This window comes from Physcomitrium patens, chromosome 10 (genome assembly GCF_059467195.1).
Source record: "Physcomitrium patens ecotype Gransden chromosome 10, ASM5946719v1, whole genome shotgun sequence".
Lineage (NCBI taxonomy): Eukaryota > Viridiplantae > Streptophyta > Bryopsida > Funariales > Funariaceae > Physcomitrium > Physcomitrium patens.
The window spans coordinates 2,130,360-2,152,198 of record NC_143419.1 but is presented as its reverse complement, the minus strand read 5'-3'; the positions used below and the strand labels follow the sequence as shown (position 1 = coordinate 2,152,198).

The 21,839-nt window shown below is 35.3% G+C and overlaps 2 protein-coding genes across 18 annotated transcripts; one reads left to right on the top strand and one right to left on the bottom strand.

Annotated features, from left to right (window-relative positions):
* Positions 1–5,692: 5,692 nt before the first annotated feature.
* LOC112287849 (uncharacterized) lies at positions 5,693–12,782 on the bottom strand. 11 transcript variants are annotated; one of them, XR_016504917.1, is made up of 13 exons: positions 12,611–12,782; positions 10,759–11,364; positions 10,178–10,564; positions 9,603–9,807; positions 9,247–9,371; positions 8,990–9,064; positions 8,686–8,824; positions 8,157–8,510; positions 7,471–7,936; positions 6,626–6,681; positions 6,310–6,520; positions 5,999–6,093; positions 5,693–5,899 (listed from the first exon to the last, which is right to left on the bottom strand). XR_016504917.1 is itself a non-coding variant. In XM_024531375.3 (12 exons), exons 2-11 carry the CDS (start codon positions 11,328–11,330, stop codon positions 6,317–6,319), a joined length of 2,475 nt encoding a protein of 824 aa, XP_024387143.1. In that variant the 5' UTR covers positions 11,331–11,364; positions 12,611–12,782; the 3' UTR covers positions 5,693–6,093; positions 6,310–6,316. The 11 variants fall into 11 exon arrangements, 6 of the variants coding, with proteins under 6 accessions (XP_024387143.1, XP_090109514.1, XP_090109517.1 ...); XR_002971427.3 differs by having other exon boundaries at positions 5,999–6,112; positions 6,310–6,412; XR_002971426.3 differs by having other exon boundaries at positions 6,310–6,412.
* A 2,804-nt stretch (positions 12,783–15,586) lies between these two features.
* LOC112287792 (beta-glucuronosyltransferase GlcAT14A) lies at positions 15,587–21,316 on the top strand. Of its 7 annotated transcripts, none has more exons than XM_090253395.1 (8): positions 15,621–15,823; positions 16,151–16,339; positions 16,600–16,823; positions 17,752–18,799; positions 19,104–19,179; positions 19,388–19,503; positions 19,764–20,135; positions 20,363–21,316. In XM_090253395.1, exons 4-8 carry the CDS (start codon positions 18,250–18,252, stop codon positions 20,503–20,505), a joined length of 1,257 nt encoding a protein of 418 aa, XP_090109521.1. In that variant the 5' UTR covers positions 15,621–15,823; positions 16,151–16,339; positions 16,600–16,823; positions 17,752–18,249; the 3' UTR covers positions 20,506–21,316. The 7 variants fall into 7 exon arrangements, with proteins under 7 accessions (XP_090109524.1, XP_090109521.1, XP_090109522.1 ...); XM_073536826.2 differs by lacking the exon at positions 15,621–15,823 and having other exon boundaries at positions 15,898–16,339; positions 20,363–20,539; positions 20,966–21,316; XM_090253396.1 differs by lacking the exon at positions 16,151–16,339.
* Positions 21,317–21,839: the final 523 nt, after the last annotated feature.

Here is a 21,839-nt window from a genome sequence, read left to right as displayed (position 1 = left end):
AAGAAGAGAGAAGGCATAGAAGAAAGAATTGACCTCCAATATAAAACAATTCGCTTTAGTTGGACAAAACAACAAGCAACTCAACAAAATTGATCATTACAATGTCATGTTATGTAAAAATCACCATGAAAATGCTCTAAACATCTAGTTATGGAAAAGTTTGATCTTACCTCAAAGTTGGATTTACAACCCAAAAACAATATGTAAGGTGTATAGAAAATGTATACGATGTTTAAACCTAAGTAAGCTTTTCATTGAATTAATTACACCTTAACAATCTTTAAAAAATCTTTAAAATATTTTATTAAACTCTAATCAGTTTTAAATAAAATTTGAAAAATCTTTAATAATCCTAATTAAATCTTTAAAAAATTCTAATTAATCAAAAGAAACCTTGATAAAATCCTAGTCAGCTCTAAAAAATCATTAAAAAAATCACAAAAACTTTTAAAATTTTCTAGTCAGCCTTAAGGAAATATTAAATAAATTCTAAAGATATAAAAATAAATCCTAAAGAAATAGTTTTAAAATAATAAATAAATTCTACAAAAATTATAAAATATTTAAAAATATAAATAATAAATAATAAATAATAAATAATAAATAAATAAAATTATAAAAAAAACCTTAAATAAACTCTAGCCAATTTTTAGCCAATCTTTAAAAAAAATTAGATAAATCCTAATTGAATTCTAAATAAATCCTAAAAAATTGTAATCAAATATTAAAATATCCTTATCAAAGCCTAAAAGGTTTTAATCAAATCTTAAAAAATCTTAATTAAAATTTAAAAAAAACTATAGTAGATTAAAAATCTTAATTATTAGTTAATACAATCATTGATATTTATTAAATAAAGTTCACTTTTTAATGTGATAGTTGAAAATATATACACAAAAATAGATAAAAAATAAAACTCATAAATTGAAAGAATGTCCTTCTAATCCACTCAAGAGTTGGCCATCTTTCTTCTCCAATCTTCACTTCAATCTTTTAGCATCAATAGCTCTTTTTTTCATTATTTACTTGCTTTCAAAATTTGTGCAAATATTAAAAACTAAATTAATATAAGCATATAAAAATAATTATAATTCAACCAAAAAATTATTCAAATTTTTAGAAACCCTCAATTATATTTAAAATCTAATTTCTAAGATCTTGATTCACTTGAATTTTAATTTCCTTTAATTTAGCCTTTTTAATGAGGTAAATGATACAATATACATCTAATACAACTATATTCACAAACTCACAAATTTTTACTTACATATTGCTACAAAATGTATAAAATTTACTAAAATATAATTTCATTTTTTATTCTATAAAAATCAAAGACATCCAAAAAAAACTCCAATTTTGCAAAGCTCTTACAAAGTTATTATCAATTTGATTTTTTTCAAAAAAAATTCCTAAACAAATCCTATCAAGTTTTTTTTCTAATGCTACTTTCCAATTAAACAAAGAATCCTACACTTACCATGGGTGTACAATTTTGTGTCTGAAGGTTTGATTTTGATCTAAGCTTACTACCAATTATCTCTAAGTATCAATTTAAATTTCTTTTAGATAATTTTGGCTAAAAGCTATTTGATTTTTATCTAAAAATTATTATGATATTAATATTATTAATTTATTTTTATTTTATAATGCAAAGTAGAATTGTTTTATAAAAAGATATTATTGTCACTACCTTTTGAACTTTTACTTCTATTTTTTAAAATAATTTTTTACAATACTTTCAATTAATTTTTTCTATAATATAATCCTTCTTTTATTTTTCTTTCACTCAATAGTTGTGTTACAACAAAAAAAACAAGAACAAACACATACTATTTTTTTGTATTTTAGCCTCACTACTGCCACATTCAAGAAAATCTTTCAACAATATGTCCTAATATAGAGCAAAGAGTATTTCTCAATCGCAACATGATATGTGACATCCATGTCTTTATGTAATCATTTTTTTGATAGATCTAACTATAAATTGTTTTTCCAAAAAAATGGATCACAAGTTTGTAATGACCAATGTGCAATGACATCAATTCTTTAGAAAACCTCATCTCTTTTGGAAAATGTAATTGAAGTTGACAATCTATTAGTACTTAACTAACAACTTTTTAAGTAAGACCAAATATATAATCAATCATATTTTCAACATATATGAATAAATTATATTAATTGATAGTAAAATTTTAATTAATAAATTACTTAGAAAAATTAGAAATATTATTGGTTAGGTTTGAATTGATTATGTTTGAATTAAAAGTTGATTAGAGAAAATAAGTTTGAGGTTTTAAAAACTAAAATTTTCAATTGATACATTAATCATGCAAAAATTTGGATAAACAAATAAATAGAATAGGTCAAAAATTGGTCTAATGATATCAACATCGGTCTTGAAGATTGGCTTTAGGACATAACAAGTTTTAAATTTTAGTAGCTTTAGAAATAAATAAATAAATAAATAAATAAAAACTTTTTTTTTATAGAAATAGAAGTACAAAATGGATTAGATTAAAAACTGGATATTAAAGCATCAACCTTCTTAGGATAGAATATAAAGACTTTAAAAGTATGATTTTTTCTTTTATTTAAGTAGAGCTTTTAATTTTGAGTATTACACATATTCAATTACAAAGAATTTAGTAAGATGTTGAATTTTATTAGGTTTTTGTTTTGGAAAGAATTAGGAAAAGTGAATGCAATTGGTGATAGATAAAGGCCCAATACTTTCTTAAGCAAGATCCTCTTGTCACAAAAATGTTAAGAGGGCTCAATAAACATCTTATTGAAAACATAAACAAAATCCATTCTATGTTCAATTTGGACAATAGTCAAACATTTGGCATAATAGGTAATAATTATATTAAGTATGCAGATGTTGTATTTGGAGGGGAAGAAATGACAATGATTGTTTGGATCATGAAAAGAGCATTAATCCATATTGAAGCACCAATAATAATCTTTAATAATAAAAATTGGTATTATCAATTGTAAAGAATGTCAAATAATACTAAAAGAGCCAATTATTGTACATAACTAAAAAGATGGAACAACAAGAAGGTATTCTTGCTATAGTTTATGGAACTATATACTTACCAACTCAATTGATATGGGTAGCAAAAGACAATCTTTTTGGAATAACCATAGAGTATACAACAACTTTGTTATGTTTTATCAAAACATGGCCTACACAAAAAGCAATTCCTATTTTTTTGCACCTTATGTATCCAACAAGGTTCAATCAACAACTTTGTTTGTGATCTCTAAGATTAAGGATGTTTGGGCCAAGCATTAGAATTAAAAAAAAGATAGAAATGAGCTAGGAGCTAGATTGATCAAACAATAATTGCTCTAATGGTTATTAATTTGATAATTTGATAAACTTAGAGAAGTTATTTTTCTTCCAACTTACAACTAATTTTGTATGAAATTTTAACTTATAACATAATGCAAGCCACTTGACTTATGCGCCTTAGGCCATGATTCAATACGGATTGACTTTGTTGCATAATTGACACCAAAGTTGCAAAGTATCATTGCCAAATACTGCAATCATTTCAATAGAAACATTGTCAAGGACATTTTAAGTTTGTTGTTATTAAACATTTAATAAATTTCTTCATTGCAATTAACTTAAATAATATACTCTTGATCCACACTAATTATTGTAGTCAATGTACTTTAGAATCACATATTGGATTGTATTCTACTAATCCTTGTATAAAACCAATTGTTTCTTCACCAAAGGCATTATATGTTTATCCTACTAATCATTTTTTTTTTTTTTTATTAAAATAAGTTTTACCTTCTATACTTTAAAGAAATCTTTTTTATCAAATGTTTATAAATGTCATATAGTTTATATGAATTAATTAGAAGATAAATTTTATTTTTAATAAATTATTTTATTTATTATTTCAAGAAAATTTTAAATCTTTTTTCTAAAAGTAATTACAACCAAAGTTAAGTATTAGCTATTTTGGAATTTTTTATTAAAAGAAAATTTCCAAGTATTAAAATAAAGTATAAATAGAGGCTTTATATAATACATATTAAAAGAGAGATATAAAGCAAAAAAAACCATACTTGAAAGATCCATATTATTGATTTAAAAAAGCAAGAGATTCTTATTCTATATATATATATATATTTATTAGGTTTGTAATAGAATACTACATAAAGATTTTACAACATAGATTTAAAAAAATATATCTTTTTCTTTTTTGAAATCATCTTTTATAATATTATTGAAATATTTATAATTTTAACTATTTATTATCTATTCATAATTTATATTATTTTATATACATATAGTAGAATTATAAATTAATTTTGGAAATAGATGTTAACTTTTTACTTAAAATTATATGATTTTAAATTTTTTGTGTTTTTTATTCTGTTTAGTGTCATTGACTTTGATACCAAGTAATATTATAATATACAAATTATAAATGGTTTGTATTGTAGTGCTTTATGTATTTATTTATTTGAATACTCCAAAAATAAATAGTTTCTACTTTATTATTATAAAACAATTGATAATGATGTATTTCAATAGAACTCAAAAGCAATATCTTTTCCAAAAAATTGTTAATATTACTAACCAATTACAAATTTTAATATCTGCTTCAACTAAAATAAATAACAATAATTTCATTATTGAAAAAACTCCAACTACATAACATCATTTTAGAATGTAAATTTTAAACACCATATAGTCTTTTTAATATTTGATTATATTAACATAATTACACTTACTTTTATACCTTTTCATGGAAGCCTCTCTCTCTCTCTCTCTCTCTCTCTCTCTATATATATATATATATAGTAGCTACCATATAATACATAGAAAATGAATAAAAATATTTTTAAAAAATTGCTATAGCATTTTTTTTTATTTGTACACAATTACCTTGCGTTTAGAAATCATGAACTCTGTTGCGAAAACATTGCAGTAACATTTCGTGCAAAAAAAAGAGTCGATAATGTCGATAATTTCCTTAAGGATGCTCAAGCCTTGTGGCAAAACTCTCAAAGGTTCGTATCGTGATGCCTCTAGTAGAATAATACACCGAAGAAGACTTACATACAACAACTAGTAGGAGTTCACTGGCTGCATTGGCTAGTTCGAAATGCTCAATTTGATAATATTTGATAACAGCAGGATAACTAAGGAAGTATTTCCTGTATTTCTTCTTGCAGGAGGTCCTTTTGGATCCACCACTCTGCAACTCTAACTCTTCGCAGTGATCGTGTAGAACTCGTATCAACGACAATGCTACATACCGTACTAGATGCCTACCACGAGGAAAGTCTTGTATAAACTAAACGAGAAAACGATGTATAGAAGCCGCGAAGGACACTAGGTGCAACGCAAATGCTTTAGAGCCCCATCTATAATGAAATTCTTACCAAGGGTCAGAAATGATGCCATTTTCATATACATACCCAGGCATCAGACAGTTATTATAATCATGGCTACAACACTCTGCCTTTTTCCCTTGAATTTATCAACTATTACAGGAACAACGCTCTAAGTATGACTGAAACTGAAAGAGGTAAACAAATGAACAAGTTTGACGAAGCTCGATGTCCACCGCTTTCGCATAGCAGCAAGATGGCAGATGTTGAATTAATACATGAATGTCATGCATGAGACCGAACAAATTGGGATGTTTGACCACATGAATGATCCGCAAAGAATGATTGGAGTAAGATGTATATGGTATCTGGTACCATGAGATGGAACATTAATTTAGTTCTCATTGAAGCTCTTAGAAAACCTAGCTGGTCTGATTTTCACCCCTCTATATACCAACAATCTAAGGGCGTTAATGAAGAATTTATACCTGACTAATTCATTTGATGGAAAAGTATGACACATTAGATACATGCCCTGTCATAGGAAAATTATACAAAAATTAGCCCCTGTTCTGAGAGGACTGGAAATCTCTAAGTTCACACTAGCCTAAGGGACAGTCAGTCTGAAGCTCACCTAGAGAAGCCAGGGAAAAATTGTTCGCATGATATGAAGTGCTCGCTTCTGAGGGTGCCAGCCTTCTTGCATGGAATTCGAATGTTAACAGAGGCCTTCACAATCGCAACATCACTGTGAAAGTGAGGGAAGGTCTCAGAATCGGTAAAACAGAGTGGTTTACATCCTCATGCAAGGGCAAAGCAGAGTGTTGTCTGCCTGAAAATAAAAAGGACATCACACAAATCTGAAATGACTTTCAACTCTGTAGCGGGTGTATTATTCAAGCTTAAGTATAATAAGGAGTCAGTGTAAGAAAAGAAACAATTCACCTCATGATCACCAGTCACCAGTCGGCTCAACAAGTGGTGACGCCCGCTCACGAGTGTCCATGTCCTTGTCTACATAGGCGCACGGTTCATTCCCCTGTAGGCTCTGCTTGATGACAGGCATTGGCTGAGCCTAGGGATGAAATTTGACTCCATGGGAGCTGAAGTTATGAAAGAGCGATGCAAAGTTGTGCGGCATTATCAAACCCCTCTCCTGAAGATATTGCCTCTACTGAGATATGAATTAATCTCAGAAAGGATCATTGGAAATGATCTTGAAAATTAAGTATGAAAACGAAGGAGTTTCTCATCATTGTACCTTCAACCTTTTGACGGAGTGTTCTGATTCAGTATCATCAGCTGTGCAGGTCTCATCTGCAGTTACCACAAGGCACATCAGCAAAGAAGCTTTTACACCAAATCAGTTGGACTTGTATGACTAATTAACCTTCAATATTTGCTCAAGTCATATGACCGGATTTGCGCCTTTCTCGAGTCATAACCTACCTTGTGAACACATAAGCTTATGTCGATATTGTCTATTCTTCTAAAGCAGGGGGTGTCCAGTTGAGAAACCTCACAACCAATGTCATGTACAAACTACTTTTTAGTACATTTATCAGACTCACAACCCATTTGATATCCAAAACAAAGGTATCCAAAAGGAGCATCCAATATTCATAAAAACTACACATAACAGGGGAATCACTGTAGGAGAGAGAGACGAGACTCAGGAAAAGATCTAAAGTACGGAAAGTAACAGATTCGAACCACAACCGAACATGAGCAAACCTCCACAATGGCCACATCCCGAATGTCAGTATTAGCTTATCATACCTATCCGAAATTCTAAAGATACTCGCTTTAGTATAAACATGCATCTTTAAACCCATTAACTAAATTGTTAAGTTCAATTGCACACCAAGGACACTACACATGATTACTCGAGAACAAAACTTGTGCTACACTTGTCAGGAGAATACCAGTAAAAACACAGAACTTAGATTATTCCATAATCAAACAACTGCACTCAGATAAATTTCAGATAAGAAATTCAAAATAAAAAAGAATTGAACAGAGGCTTGAAACTAATATCACATGTAACCCAGAAAAAAATAAATAAATAAAAAAAAACGTTTATTAAAATCAACGAACTTGGCTGACCTTGAAGCGTTGACAAGGGTTCTTGACGAGGATGTTTACGCTTTAACCGCTTCACTACCCCATCATAAAGCTCCATGACTGCCTCGGGACATTTTTTGGAGAATGTATCATACCCTTCAAGTGCTGACACGTCATCAACTTCCTTTGCCGCATAGTCGATTACTCCCTCTTTCACAACATCAGAATTGTGTCTCCAGCCAACAACATAGGTGACTAGCACTTTGGTGGGATTTAGAGACTGCAGAATTTCTTGTTCACAAAGTGATTTCAATGCTTCAATACCATACTTGTCTGCTGCTTGCAGAAGCTCAACCAAGTGATTCCTGAGGACAGCTTGATTAACGGTGGCTCTATAAAAGAAGAAGATAAAAGCATCCAAAGCTGGATAATTCATTTCCATATGCAGCGGGGTCCCTTCTGCCATGGGCATGCTAAACATGGCCTTGAAGACATCGGATTGACTGGCCTGATATCAAAGAAGGGAGTGAGTGCTTTATAAGAACAACAGCTCATATTTCATGAATTCGTCAGATCAGAAGTAACAAAAGGATAAGGTGCGCAGCAGTCGCACTTTCTAAGAAACTTGCATTCTTCATAGTATACGCTACATGAGTAGGTAGTGGGTAACCATGAAAAGAGTTTCTCAATTGCAACGTAATCGATAGCTTAGGCAAAGTTCAACTCACCAAGACGGCTCTGTGTCCGTAAACCTTGCGACCATCTAGTGACTCGAAGACAACATCTGAATATGGTGGAGGTATGTGATCTAGATCCCCTGTACCGTCAAACTCCTTGCCCTGCAACCTCCTCTCGAGATGAACAAGTCTTTCCTTTGTTTTTTCCAACTCTTCAACCAAACCACGGTATTGTTCATAGGCGTCCTTCGAGTGAGTGTCTTGTTTGCATGTGTCACAGCCAATATATTCTTTGTACATAGTTAGCTCGGACCCTTCTGACCCAACATCTTGACAACAAAGATTGGCGCAGAGATCCCGGCTGTATGATTGGATTGCCATTGTTTGTATACCTGTACCTGCAGACTGAATGAACATGACAAACATAATTAAACAATCAGTATTCTAAGGAGTCAAGGGCAATAAGCACCACTATCTGTAGAACAGTTACCCTCGCGTCATGTATTGATCTGGCCGATTCTTCTCATTATCAAAAATGTTTACATTATTTAGTGGCCTTCTGAAAACGCCAACATGCTACCTGTGGCTTCTTGGACAGTTCCATTTCTAATGCCAGAGCTTTCGACCAATCAATAAGCCTTCCTGTTGATTTGTCGACCTCTCCTGACACAATCCGCTGCATTGCTCTTTCCCGAATGCCCTCGAATTCAGGATCATCCCTATAGATATAATGTGAAAAACAATGCCTTGTCAAATAGTACACAATAGATATAAAAAAAATCTAGTAAATGAGCGAGGAATTAATGAGTAAAAATACGCTACACCAAAAGGATAGGAAAGTAAGAGAAGGGGAAAATACATTAACACAAAATCATAAATCCTACCTAGCATACGTTCCAGCAACTCTAGGACCTGTTGCAAGCATGTCTTGATCAATAGGTACTCCAGCGTATTGCAATCTGCACCATCAAAAGTCTTCACAAGGTCAAAACTAAATTCAACAAAGAGACTCATATGCTGATTCATGGGATGCATAATTGGTTTTCCATTAACACAAACATGTATGAATAGCATGCCACAAACGTTGAAGACATTGGTAGGTACACAGCACTCAAATAAATTACATTTGAAGTAGATATACCTTCCAAGACCAGTAGTCCGCCCCGTCTTATTGGTGTAGTATTCTCCTCCAAGACCAGTTTCTTTAGTCATCATCCTCAACCAGCTTGCTAATGTTCTAACTCCCACAGGTGACCGTGTGTACCACTACAAAAGTGTTTTCAAAGAGACACAAGACAAACTAAAAACATGAGAACTTATAAATTACTCGAATGTTAAAAATTATTAATGTTCAAGAATAGAGCACTATTGAGCCAGGTGTTACTGTGAAAATTGTGCATCTGTTCTCTGTACTTCCAACAGATAGATAAGCTAGACATCTTCAATTATCACGTGAAAGCATATCAAGATCACGAAACCACTAAGCCTCTAGCTCACCACAGTCCTTGACGTTGGATTCTTGATATCGGTGAGAAAAAATGGCCGTGGAGGAGGCTCATCTTCAGCCCATTTAGGTTTATGTTCTACCATGATTTTATACGTCGACACAACATCTTCAATGTAGCACGTCACGGGACGAGAGAATTTCTCAGGTTGGCTTTGCGGGCTATCAGAACTCCAACTTTTGGGACGCTTCTCATAGCTGTTTAAAAGGTAAAAGTCAGAAATTTATCCGAACAATAAAGAACCAGTAGGAGCGACAGCGCAGAGTGAATACATTGCAAAGATAGAGTCAAGAAGATAACCAGGTTTGGGGCACCAATATTGAAGTGTATATGAGACGAAATAAACAAAGTAGATAACAGAATGTCTATGTATAAGCTTCATGATCGAGATTGACAAACTAGAAAATTTTAAAAACAAAATAAAGATAAAAGTCCGAAGGTGCGAAGCAAAGATCCATGATTTCAGGTGTGCTATCTAATGATGCTGGTAATATCTGGTAACTTGCCGCGCCTCGGAGTAAGTGTAAGCTATCAGAACGTGCAAATAATAGGGTATAAAAATCGTACCGCAGGAACTCGCCGTGATGATCCTTTCCGAGTGAAAAGTCCATGTCTGTAAGTTCATGAAGCTCTGCTGGGCCACGGATGAAAAAATTCCGAGTGCAGAAATACGCAAACCGCATGGAGCACCCCTTTGCAGTTGTAGCCTTGTAAGTAGAAAGAGCAAGCATGGCCGCTTCATCATGCAAAGTTAAAACATCGATGCGCTTGCGTCTTTTCCCCAAACCGAGCCTACCAGCCGAAGCTACATTATCGCTCACAGCTTGTCGGGCTTTCTTGAATCTAACATCTGACATTATATTAAACGGTACCTCAGGTACCTGTGTCTCAGCAATACGAACCTCTTGATGAGCACGAATAACTCGACCCAAGGCCCTGAGAAGGCTTCCAATGCTGTCATACACCAGGGATATCACACATGTGCGAGCGTTTGAGATAGAGATTCCTGCATAACTTACTCTTTCACCAAAATAAATTTGCCACTATTTGATCACGAAATTCGAACAGAATCCATGGTTCATTGGACATTCTGTGAGCACAATAGATAAACATCAAAGCAGAAACTAAGAGGTATACCAACTACTCACGTCTCAGGAGGATATTCCTTGCCATTCTGTTTACGCACTTGAGTAAGGAAAAGTCCCACGAGCTCTCCCAACTCCTTCATATCACGATCACACAAATCTTCAATAGATTCAGTGGTGGGTTTCTTGTTCACACCTCTCCACGCATCAAACCTAGCCCGTGCCCAAGACTCGGCCCGTTTGCTCCTCCGTTCGTCTCGAAGAGCATTCTGTGAATCTTCCCCACTAACAGCATTCGCGTTCTGCTCAAAAGATTCAGCTTTGCCATCACCAATTAAGTCATTACCATCAGATTCTTCGCCATCAGATGGCACATCATCGTCATCTAGGTTCCCCGGTCCCTGACTATTCATGTCAACCACGGCCTCCATAGCTGCATCATTATGCTCAGATTCTTCCCCATTTGACACAAGTTCATGCGCCAACGTTAGAGAGTGAGGATGCACCAGAGGATCAAATGGAGGAGGGCGGACATGCAAAGCCTCCGCTGTCACGTCTAGGGGTAGTGGACCAGAATTCGAAAGTGAAAAAGATGTACCACCATTAATCGTCAGCTCCCCCATAGAATCTGCCATCTATTTAATTTTATTAAATCTACGATACTTTCACCTGCGCATGTATACCAAAACGAACTCAATCACCACAAAGATCTTCGTATGATCAGCACTCAAAAAAAATCAGATAGAAAGTACATAATTTCGAGAAAAAAGAAGGAATGCAAGGAGCAAATCCAACAGATTGAAATAGCACAACCGCAAAACAAACGTACAAGATAGTCGAATGCTGTAAAAAGAAAAATCTCACTCATGCCACAATGCACGACACCTACTCACGGTTGAATCGTATCCGACTCTAATGATCCTAAAAGACAATATACCAGATTCAACAACAAAAGGTTCCTGCAAGAAAAAGTAGTGTTTTAAATCAAAAATGTAGTCACCCGATGAAGAGGAGTCTTCCATGGTTCCTCACAATCACGAACATGTACTTTGGTAACTAGGACTCAAGAAAATGTCACAATACTGCAACAATGCATATCCTCCAAGAAGGACGATCAGGCATAAAAAGACTCTCTAAGAGAATGATAATACTGCAATCAACGGGAGGCACTGAAACAAAGAAGTGTTAGAAATAAGTTCAAAAAACAGCGACCAGAAAAACATGAGAGTAAAGAAATTAAAGAATGAGAACTTCGTTCACATAGAACAGCAGTGAGAAGGCCCGCTCGGGAGTGTTTCAACATTAATGTCGTTGACCTGAAATTTCCATGACGGAAACAGCAAGAAAGAAGCCAACAGACACCCGAAAAAAAAAAAAAACTGCTAAAAACTGCTAAAAACTGCCTGTATTTGCAGCATTCCAAAATAAACTAAGTAACAGCCGAGGCATGCATATTTTCAAAAAAAGATCCTACGTTTTCTCTGTATCGCAGACCTTCGCTCAATTCACTCAATTTCGAAATGCAAGACTTCAAGACCGAAAAAAATGAAAAATGAAAAAATGAAAAAAAATAAAAGAAAAACGATACACCAGGAAACCGAACATGAATTTTATACGCCTGAAATTACGAGCACAGTAATGAGAACGACATCACATCTTTAAATCCAGAACCATGGTCGCAGGTAATGTGAGAGTTTCTCGACTTTGGAGCAAAACGGGCAGAATATTTAACGCATTGAGGCAAGAAGCATATCAATCGAGAGAACAGCGACGGGCGAGGAAAATTGAGTAAAAGCAATGAAGGTTGGACATAGAGAGAGGCCATGGAAGCGCAATCAAGAATCCGGGAAGAAGGAAAAAAAACAAAAAAAAAAAAAAAAAAAAACCAACACAAATAAACAGGGAGAAAACTCACCCTCGGCAACGATCGGAACACCAGGACTATTCCGGGTGTAAAGCCCTGTGAGAACCTCGGAACCCAGAGGTAGAAGACAACCGCTTGTGTGGAATCCTGCGGCGGCTCTGCCCTACTGCTCCCCAGAATGTCCCTCCGCATCTGCCTCCTCCACGACGGTTGTGGCGTCGGAACGGTGCTGCCTCGGGTTGGAATCGACGCCCTCGCCACTCGTAACCCACACCCCCACGAAGGAAGAACCGTCTAGAATACCCTGATTCGTCGGGCACCCGTGACCGTCCCCCTCTCCCATCACCACCTCAATCCTGCCTCGATTGAGCTCATTCGCTGGTTTGTCGCTATAACCATGTTTGAATTTTGGACCAATTCAAGATTGTATTAATTTATATTAGCCATTGGTTATTTTTACATTAAATTTTATTTGGATATCCTTTAGGACTTCAGCCTAGAGAGAAATAGCAGCTGCATGGTTAACCCTAGTATCGTATATTCTTACTAAAAAATAATATTGTATATAAGCCGAATATTCCTAAAATATTCTCGGATGTATTTCAAAAATAAAAAATAAACTTTGTATTAAAAATGAGTCCAAATTTTTTAATTTGATTTTTTATTTTAGAATTAGGTTTTGAATTCATTTTAAACATTGGCAAAATTATTATACATTTTCTTTTAGTTCATTAGAAGCATAAGAAGGTTTATGTATATGTATCTAAATAAAAAAAAATATATATTATTATAAGCAACTCAATTTGAATTATGCTAAAATAAAAGATAATACAACATAAATATTTTTGTAATGTTTTCCACAATTTATTAGAACTTCACCATTGTGCATTTAAATTATTCCAAAAAAATTCTATAAAATTCACTTGACTCCTTTATTAGTTTAAAAATTGCACATTTTGGTGGAGAATCCTCAAATTTATTAAAAACTTCTAAAAGTTTCATGTTTCCATTCATAATTTATTTTAACCTTTTAATGGTAAAATTTGCTTCTATAAAATTTCTCAATAATTATTTAATTCTTACCTTCATTTAAAGCCCTATTAAAAACAAAGAACTGTTTCTACCTAGTCAAAGACCTTGATTTGATATTTTAAACTAAATTAAAGTCTATTTGATTAAAAATAAAAATTATAAAATTTTGTTAGAATTAAAAATGGTTAATTCTATCTATAGTAATCCTTAAGTGATTTGAATCACCACATCTCAACTTGTGAAATAATATCCTCTCTTCCTAAACTTTCATTAACAAGACTGTTATTCTTAGAAAGTATTTATAAAAATTAAAAAATTAATATCAATTTATTAAAAAAATTTAAGACTATATCAAAGATTTACATCACTTGAAATAACCACAAATTATATCCAATAATCTACTATTACTTAAAATTCACCATCTTCAATAAAAATAGACTTATAAATACATGTACTAAATACTTGATATTTTTTTTAACTTCTAATTTAGCAAACATACATAGATCTCTCTATACAAATGTGCAAAAGTATTACTAAACTCTTTTTTTTAAGATATGAAATTACATACATATAAGTATTAATAACATTACAAAATAAATTTCCAACAAGATTCTACTCTTCTATTTAAAAATTTGTGACTTCTAACACATCTAAAACTTAAAATTAATATATTTTCAAACACTATATATATATATATATATATATATATAAGACTTATTTAAAACATAAAAATATATTAACAATAAAGCAATCATATAATTGAACATCCAAGCATGTATGGATTTGTGACTATTGAAAAAAGAAAATAAAATCAAGAATAAGTATAAGCATACTAATAAGATGTAATAAATATTAATATAAAATATAAAATAAGATCTTGTTTCTAAAACTATTATTTATATACTAATTTATTTTCTACAATTATTATCACAAATCTGCAAATTTTTACTTATAGATCTACAGTAAGACTCACAAATAATACAAGAGTCTTTGCAACTAAGTTTTAGAAAACAAAATAATTCCATAAAATAATTTAAATTTAGGTTTTGTGCTATTACACAACTTCATAACAAAATATATATATATATATATATATATATATATCTTTTCATATTATTACATAACTTTACAACAACATGTGCATGTGTACCTATAAATGTATATTAATAATAGACAATTAGCTATTGGAAATAAAATGTGGACTTCATAAATTTTATTATTGAAGTTGGCCACTTTTTTAGGTCATCAAAGCTTGATAGAATATTAAAAACTCAAAAAGTTAAAATATGTATAGATGTGAATAATTTGTATAAAAGACCACCAATCATATGAGATTATGAAATTTGATAATGGTTTTTCAAGTTACTTTAAATGCACATGGTGTGGAATAATTCAAATAAGTTCTAACTGATAGAAATATTACATATTCAAAAAAAAATCAGTGATTATTTTTTATATGCATTAACAAGAGTGATTTTTTCTTATTTATTAGTAGAATTTTAATTAGCCTATATTATTTTAAGTAGCATTTATTTTTTTTGAAAGTGTAATAGAAACCATCATATCATGTCTCATCAATTTTAATTTTAATTTTTTTTTTTCTGAATTATATCTTACATATAATAGCCTTACAATCTTTTTTCAATAATTTGTTAAAATTACCTTTTATCTACCTTTTAATCAAAATATATAATTTTTTTCACACACTCACACACACACACACACAAATATGTATGTATTTACACTACAAATTTAATACATCAAACTGAATAAATAACTAAGCTTCCAAACTACATCACAGCCCAACCCGTCGACTTTCGACTTTTTCCCTTCACTTTTCCGAAAAAGAAACCACGGTGGCAATCCAAGTCCGAGTCAGCACGCCAGCGCGAGGCATGGCAGACGTGGCGTGCCGGTGGTGAGGTGGAGGGGTGGGAGCGCGGGAGACCGGGTTGAGTGAGCAGCGAGTGATGTGACACGGCGTCGGGTAGGTAGAATAAGCGCGAGGAAGGGAATTTGAGACCAAGACTGAAGGAGGGGGGGGCATGTATGTGTTAAGGGCGACGTTGGTTGGTTCTGGAGCGCGTGAGCTTTGTCGTGTCGTGGCTATGGCGTCGTAGAATGCCGGCGATTCGCTGTCGTCGCGGGGGAAGCTCAATAACGCCGCCGCCGCCGACGACGACGACGGCAATTTAGCAGCAGCGTCTCCCTACAGTGCGGAAGTTTAGCCAGGTGAGAGCCATTTAAAGAACGCCGCAACAGTACCCCCTCCCCCCAGGGAATGAGGAGCAATGGTAGGGTGTCGTCTGTTTGTTTGCTGCTGTAGTTCTGGCCCCTCCCTCTCTCTCCTTTCTAGAATAAAGCTGTAGTGCTCTTGCATGGTGGAGCCTTCTGGTGCCTAGAATTTGTGTTAGGTGTGTGTCGTTTTCTGGTGCGGTTGGTAGGTTAGCGAGCGAGCGAGAGAGAGAGCATGAGGTGCCAACAAAGCGTGGTTAGGGAGGTGTACAACCGAGGTTTAGGTTTTAAAAAAATAAAAAGTGGTTTTCGTCGCGTGTTCAGCTCGTCACTCCGCGCTTCTCATTATTTCTCGTGGTGTTGCTGTGCGTTTTCCTGGATCGGGCGGGGGGTGGAATAATTGAGATGGTGACGTTGGTCTGATCCGACATGGAAAGTTCATGATTGGTCTCGTTTCGCTGCTTGTGTGTGCCTCTCCTTGCGTTTTTTGACTCCAGCTTCCCTATCTGTGAGGTAATGTGGTCCAATTCCAGCTTTGGATGCTGTTGGATTATCGATATCCCAATAATGCACCGAGGCCTCATCGGTGCTGGCAGTTGAATAACCTTCCCTGCCGGTTTTGGGTTCCGTACAATTATCAGTATCACTCAGCAATCATGGGTCTGTACGTCGTAATCACACTTCGTTTGTACTCCTGTATCGAGAAGTCATCTTTCAGCGAGAGTCGATAGCAGCAAAGTTGTTGGTCTTTATAGCATGACTTGCTGGTGCAGGTGTAGTGAATACCTCTGGTGTGCATCCGTGGGCGCGGGTTCTGTGATTGTATCTTACTCAGGCATTAGCATGTTTTAGTGAGAATCGCGGCACTTCCTTCAATTTATCCGAAGGGGTGGTTGAGCGACTCATGTTTCGGGTCCTTTCAGCCATTTAATCTGAAGGTGTTGGCGATTCTTTGGCCTCTTCCAGCAGCCTTCATTTCCAGAGAATGTACAGCGAGGTACAGTCCTTGTAGTTCTCATCAGTACATACTCTCCCCTGTCGCATCCTGTAAGCGGTACTGAGGTTTAACGTTGCGTTTTTCGAGGCTTTTAATTTGCAATTTCTATTTACTTGGGCTGCTGTTTCTGTTGGTCAAAATCTATTTGGTCTACCAATTTGTAGGCGTTGTGAGATAGTTTCAGGAGCGTTTGGCAATATCTGGGTTAGGTCCTCCTTTGGACGACTCCGTACCTTCCTCTAATGATTTAGTACCTCTTTTGAGAAGCTTATGCGTGCTTGATGATTCTCAACATCTTCTTTGGTAGTAGTAAGTCACGTAGCAAGGGCGGTCGGTTTGCAAAATTGTGGGTGCAATCGCTGACGTACTTCGCAATGTTTTGGTTTATTGCAACTGAGATCTTGTAAGCTTACCATACCTTCTACATGAAGGTACGAGTGACAAAAGCTCGAACCTTTTAACTTACCTTCGTTGGCCTTGAGTCAGACACTTGATCGATAAAAATAATAGTGTAAGTATTTCCGTCCTTTTATCTTCCTACTTCGCTCTAGTTAGCCCTAACGTGTCGACACATTGAAGAGTCCTCGAGTACTTGCCGAGCGTAGATGTGAATTTTCGTGGTGCCGACTTCAGGTTTCTAAGTTTGGAAGAGGTGTAAAGCAGTGTTTTAATACATCTTTACGTTAGGGCTTGACGTAGAGATGTTACATCGATTTTTATTTATTGGTATATCTTTGGAGTTCTAGTGGTTGAAGGAGTAGAAGAGTTTTTGTTTGGGTATGTGTAAGATACATGTCCAGTTGCTGCAAACATTTGCAATTGCGTTTCATGGTGATCGGGTAATGCGTCGCTTTGATCTGAACCTTGTACTTGACGTACATACTATCAATTATTTTTGTACTGATTCAGCGTACCGTTTATGATTCAGGGAGAGCGAACAAATTTGATTGCGATCCGTTAGTATTCTTTTACTGTAGGTTTCGGAGGCTGAGTTGAGAACGTTTGTGCCCTGGATCTTTCCAGATCGAAGGATTCTGTCGTCAGAATTGATCAGTCATTTCCAGCATATTTCCCTGTGAGTCTTTAGTGACCATGAGTCTCTTTCGTGTGGATTAGGGGAAGTGTTCGCTCTCACACTCAAAATGAGAACCTCCTAGTTTATACTATGTTTGAGTAAGGCTCGGATGAACACACTGCTTGTGCACACTGGTTGGGCTCCCTTGATACTGGTCTACTCTTGGGACAAGGAAGGAGTTCAATGAAATATTTACAAAGTTCATGTGAGGGCCTTCCATGCGGTAGTCATGACAGTGCCCGATAAACCTTCGGTTGGCCAAGGATCCCAATCTTAATGCTCTACGAAACCTGGGTTGGAACTCGTGGTTGACTCCACCCCGTGCGTAGGCCTTTTAGTGGTGTTAGAATTATGAGAACAATTTTTTCGACCATGGAGAGGAAATGGCGGATACCTCTTTTCGCCAGCATATTTATATCATTCGTACTATTACTAGTTGCCGGAACGAGTCTGAGACCTCCGGCAGGCTCATTTTTCAGTTTTCTGCAGAAAGAGGAGCCTTCCATTTTTGTAGAGGATAGTCTAGTTGGACAATCCGTGGTCACCTTGCCTGCTCCTCCTCGACTTGCGTATCTAATCTCTGGGAATAAAGGTGATGGGATGCGGATTCGGAGGACATTACAAGCTCTTTACCACCCGCGAAACTACTACGTGTTACACTTGGACCTTGAGGCCCCTCCTAAGGAGAGAGTTGAGTTAGCCAGATACGTGCGCTCTGATCCCGTTTTTCAACAAACCAAAAATGTAATTATGATTGTGAAAGCGAACTTAGTGACATACCGAGGCCCTACGATGGTTTCAACAACTCTACATGGTGCCGCAATACTGCTAAAGAATTTCCAAGACTGGGATTGGTTCATCAACTTGAGTGCCTCTGATTATCCATTGGCCACTCAAGATGGTTAGTATCTCACTCTATGCTGAAATGTTTTAAAGATTCTATTTAACATATTGATTCAATCCGATTGTTTGTACTAGAAGAGTACAATTTTGATTTTAATTTTCTTAAGCTCAATTTTTATATGCAGTTGCAAGCAGAAATGGAACGAAGAATATCATGATCAAGTGGTGCAGAGTTTGATCACATTTGGCGACTGTGTTTCTTAGATATTGTTCTAACTTGTTGGCTTCTAACCTCCAGCTTAGGAATTTCGCTTTAAAGCCGCGATTTTTACTAATCGTATTGCTTGGGTGTGAATTCTCAGACATTTTACACGTGTTTTCATTTTTGCCGCGGGATCTTAACTTCATTGAGCACACTAGCAACATTGGATGGAAAGAGTAGGTTCTCAGGTTTTCTGCACTGATTATCAGTATGAATATTTTCTAATTCTTTGATCACCATGATGATGATGATGATGATGATGATTAATGTGATGTTGCGTGGATTTTGGCGAAGGTCCTCCATTTGGATGAAGTTTTTATCCTTTGTATTTGGACAAGTCTATAGACAATTTAAAATTTTCCTAGTCTCTCTTGTGTTCTGCAGGTTCCAAAGAGCAAAACCTATTATTATCGACCCTGGATTGCATATGAACAGGAAGAGTGACATTTTCTGGGCTACTCAAAGACGGGCACTGCCAACAGCTTATCGTCTGTTCACAGGTGTGTTCTTCGTTTTTGGTGTTGTTTTGTTGGTTTTGTAAACCCTCCCTCTTTCTTTTTATGACGTCAGAAAATCTCTCTCTCGCCCGCTCTCGCTCTCTCTCTCTCATATTCCATAATCACCTTGATTCTGTATGATAGCTGGTTGGTACCCCTTATTCAAAGTCAGCCTCCATCGTTTAACATTCTGAAACGCCAATTTTCTGAATGTGACATTGCCTTCGGATAACATTAGTGACTTTTTTCCCTTCTTGATGCAGGATCTGCATGGGCGGTTCTATCAAGGTCGTTTATGGAATTTACGATCATGGGTTGGGACAATCTACCTCGAATATTGCTAATGTATTATACTAATTTTGTTTCGTCACCAGAGGGCTACTTTCACACTGTAATCTGCAACAGCCAAGAGTTCAGAAATACTACTGTGAACCATGACCTTCACTACATTGCATGGGATAATCCTCCGAAGCAACATCCTCTTGCTCTAAGTATGAGAGATTTCCAGAACATGACTAGTAGTGGGGCTCCCTTTGCTAGGAAATTTAATAGGGAGGACCCCGTCCTGACATTCATCGACAAGCAATTGCTGGGACGCTCTCCTGGGAAGTTCACTCCCGGAGGATGGTGTATAGGTACGGATCCAAGTTGTTACTTATAATGTATCCGCGTCGCAAAATTGTATTCATATTTAATTCTGCGTTGTCTGTATAAATGTTTTTCTCTTCTTTGTGGACTTGTGGACTTGGTTCTTCTAACTTTGCTGTCATATCGTTAAGTGCGGCTAACATCCTTCAGTATTTCTTAAGTGATTTGACTTGTTTCTGTTCGATAACAAAATGAAATGTGGTCACTCTTACAGGTGGAGTTGGCGATGACCCATGTACAATGATTGGGGACACCTCGGTCCTCAGACCGGGTCCTGGTGCTCGAAGGCTGCAGGGCTTGATTGAGCGTCTATTAGCGAAACCAAGATTTCGCTCGGAGCAATGTATCTTGACATAAAGCTATCTGTCCTGGCACATGAATTGAGCCGGAGGTGCTTTACCAGTTTTTCTCATCTGCAACGTATGGTGAAGTTGGTGTTGAGCACCCTTGCTTTCGACGCATATGGGGATTTGAGCAATCATTTTTTTAGTTAATGAGTTCTCTTCCGCATTCACGCGGAATTCCATCTAATGATCACTTGTAACAGTGGGGTTGTTCCTCCGTTAGACCGTTGCTTTTGTTGTACAATGTTAGTGGATGTGGGCTTGCAGCTTAATGTAACATTCCTTTTTGCGGTCTTCAGAGAAGACGTTAATTATCATCCCTGTGTTTCTTATCGATTTGCAATTTTGGTCATCTCTGTCCAGAACTTATTCAGAAGCTGCGGTACCGGTTTTTTTAGTTTTTGCGTAGTGTACTTCTCATCTTATGTTTGTGGTGGTTGTTTCTGCCTTGTGGAATTGTTGTCTGTGGCCAGGAAACTATGATTGAGAGTTTCCCCAGAGAAAACATGGCAAATGTGAACATCTGAACTGCCATCACCAGTGTTAATCGATTAGCGGCAGTAATGGACTTGCCTTTCGACGGGGCCATAGGGGGGGGCCTCTTCAAAGCCGCAATGCTTGCAGCAGCAACCGGAATGTCAGGCCGAAAGCCTCGGTATGAATCGAGATTTCGAGTATGTTGGTTAATTCTAAATTCACCTCTTAGGTGATAGCAGTTGTGCACATCATATGTTTTACAGATTGAAGGTTTGTTTTATTTTGTGAAAGCCCTTTCACTCCACATTTATTAATGAAGACAGAGTGCGCTTGTTTTGGGATTCCAATTCTCCTAGTTGTGTGTATTATGAATTTTCCATTTTTAAATATATCGTTTTCAAAATTCAACAGTATGCACGGATAAGTTCTTACAAAGAATATGAATGTATTTTAGTTGTGAAAACTTTCTCTCAAATGTATTCATACATTGTTATTATCAGTAGTTTTAAATTATTCATTGGACTATTTTGGGATTTGATTTTGGAAGCCTAAAGCCTGTAGATTTTTGTTTAAGGTTATTGTTTAATACAATCATTTGGAATTTGTAATTACAGCTAGACTGGTGTAGTCCTTACGTTACATGAAATAAAATTATTGTATATTATTCTGTTATTGAATACTGTTAAAATTTGATATTCCCTGATTATGAAAAAATCATCTACACACTTGCTGTTTGATTAGAAAAATTAGAAAAATCTTAATTGTTTTTGAAGTAAGTATTTTTATTAAAGAACTACATAAAAAATCAATTGATAAAGTTATAATGTAAGTTATTCCTGTTAAATTTTAATAAAAGCAAAATTTTAAAGT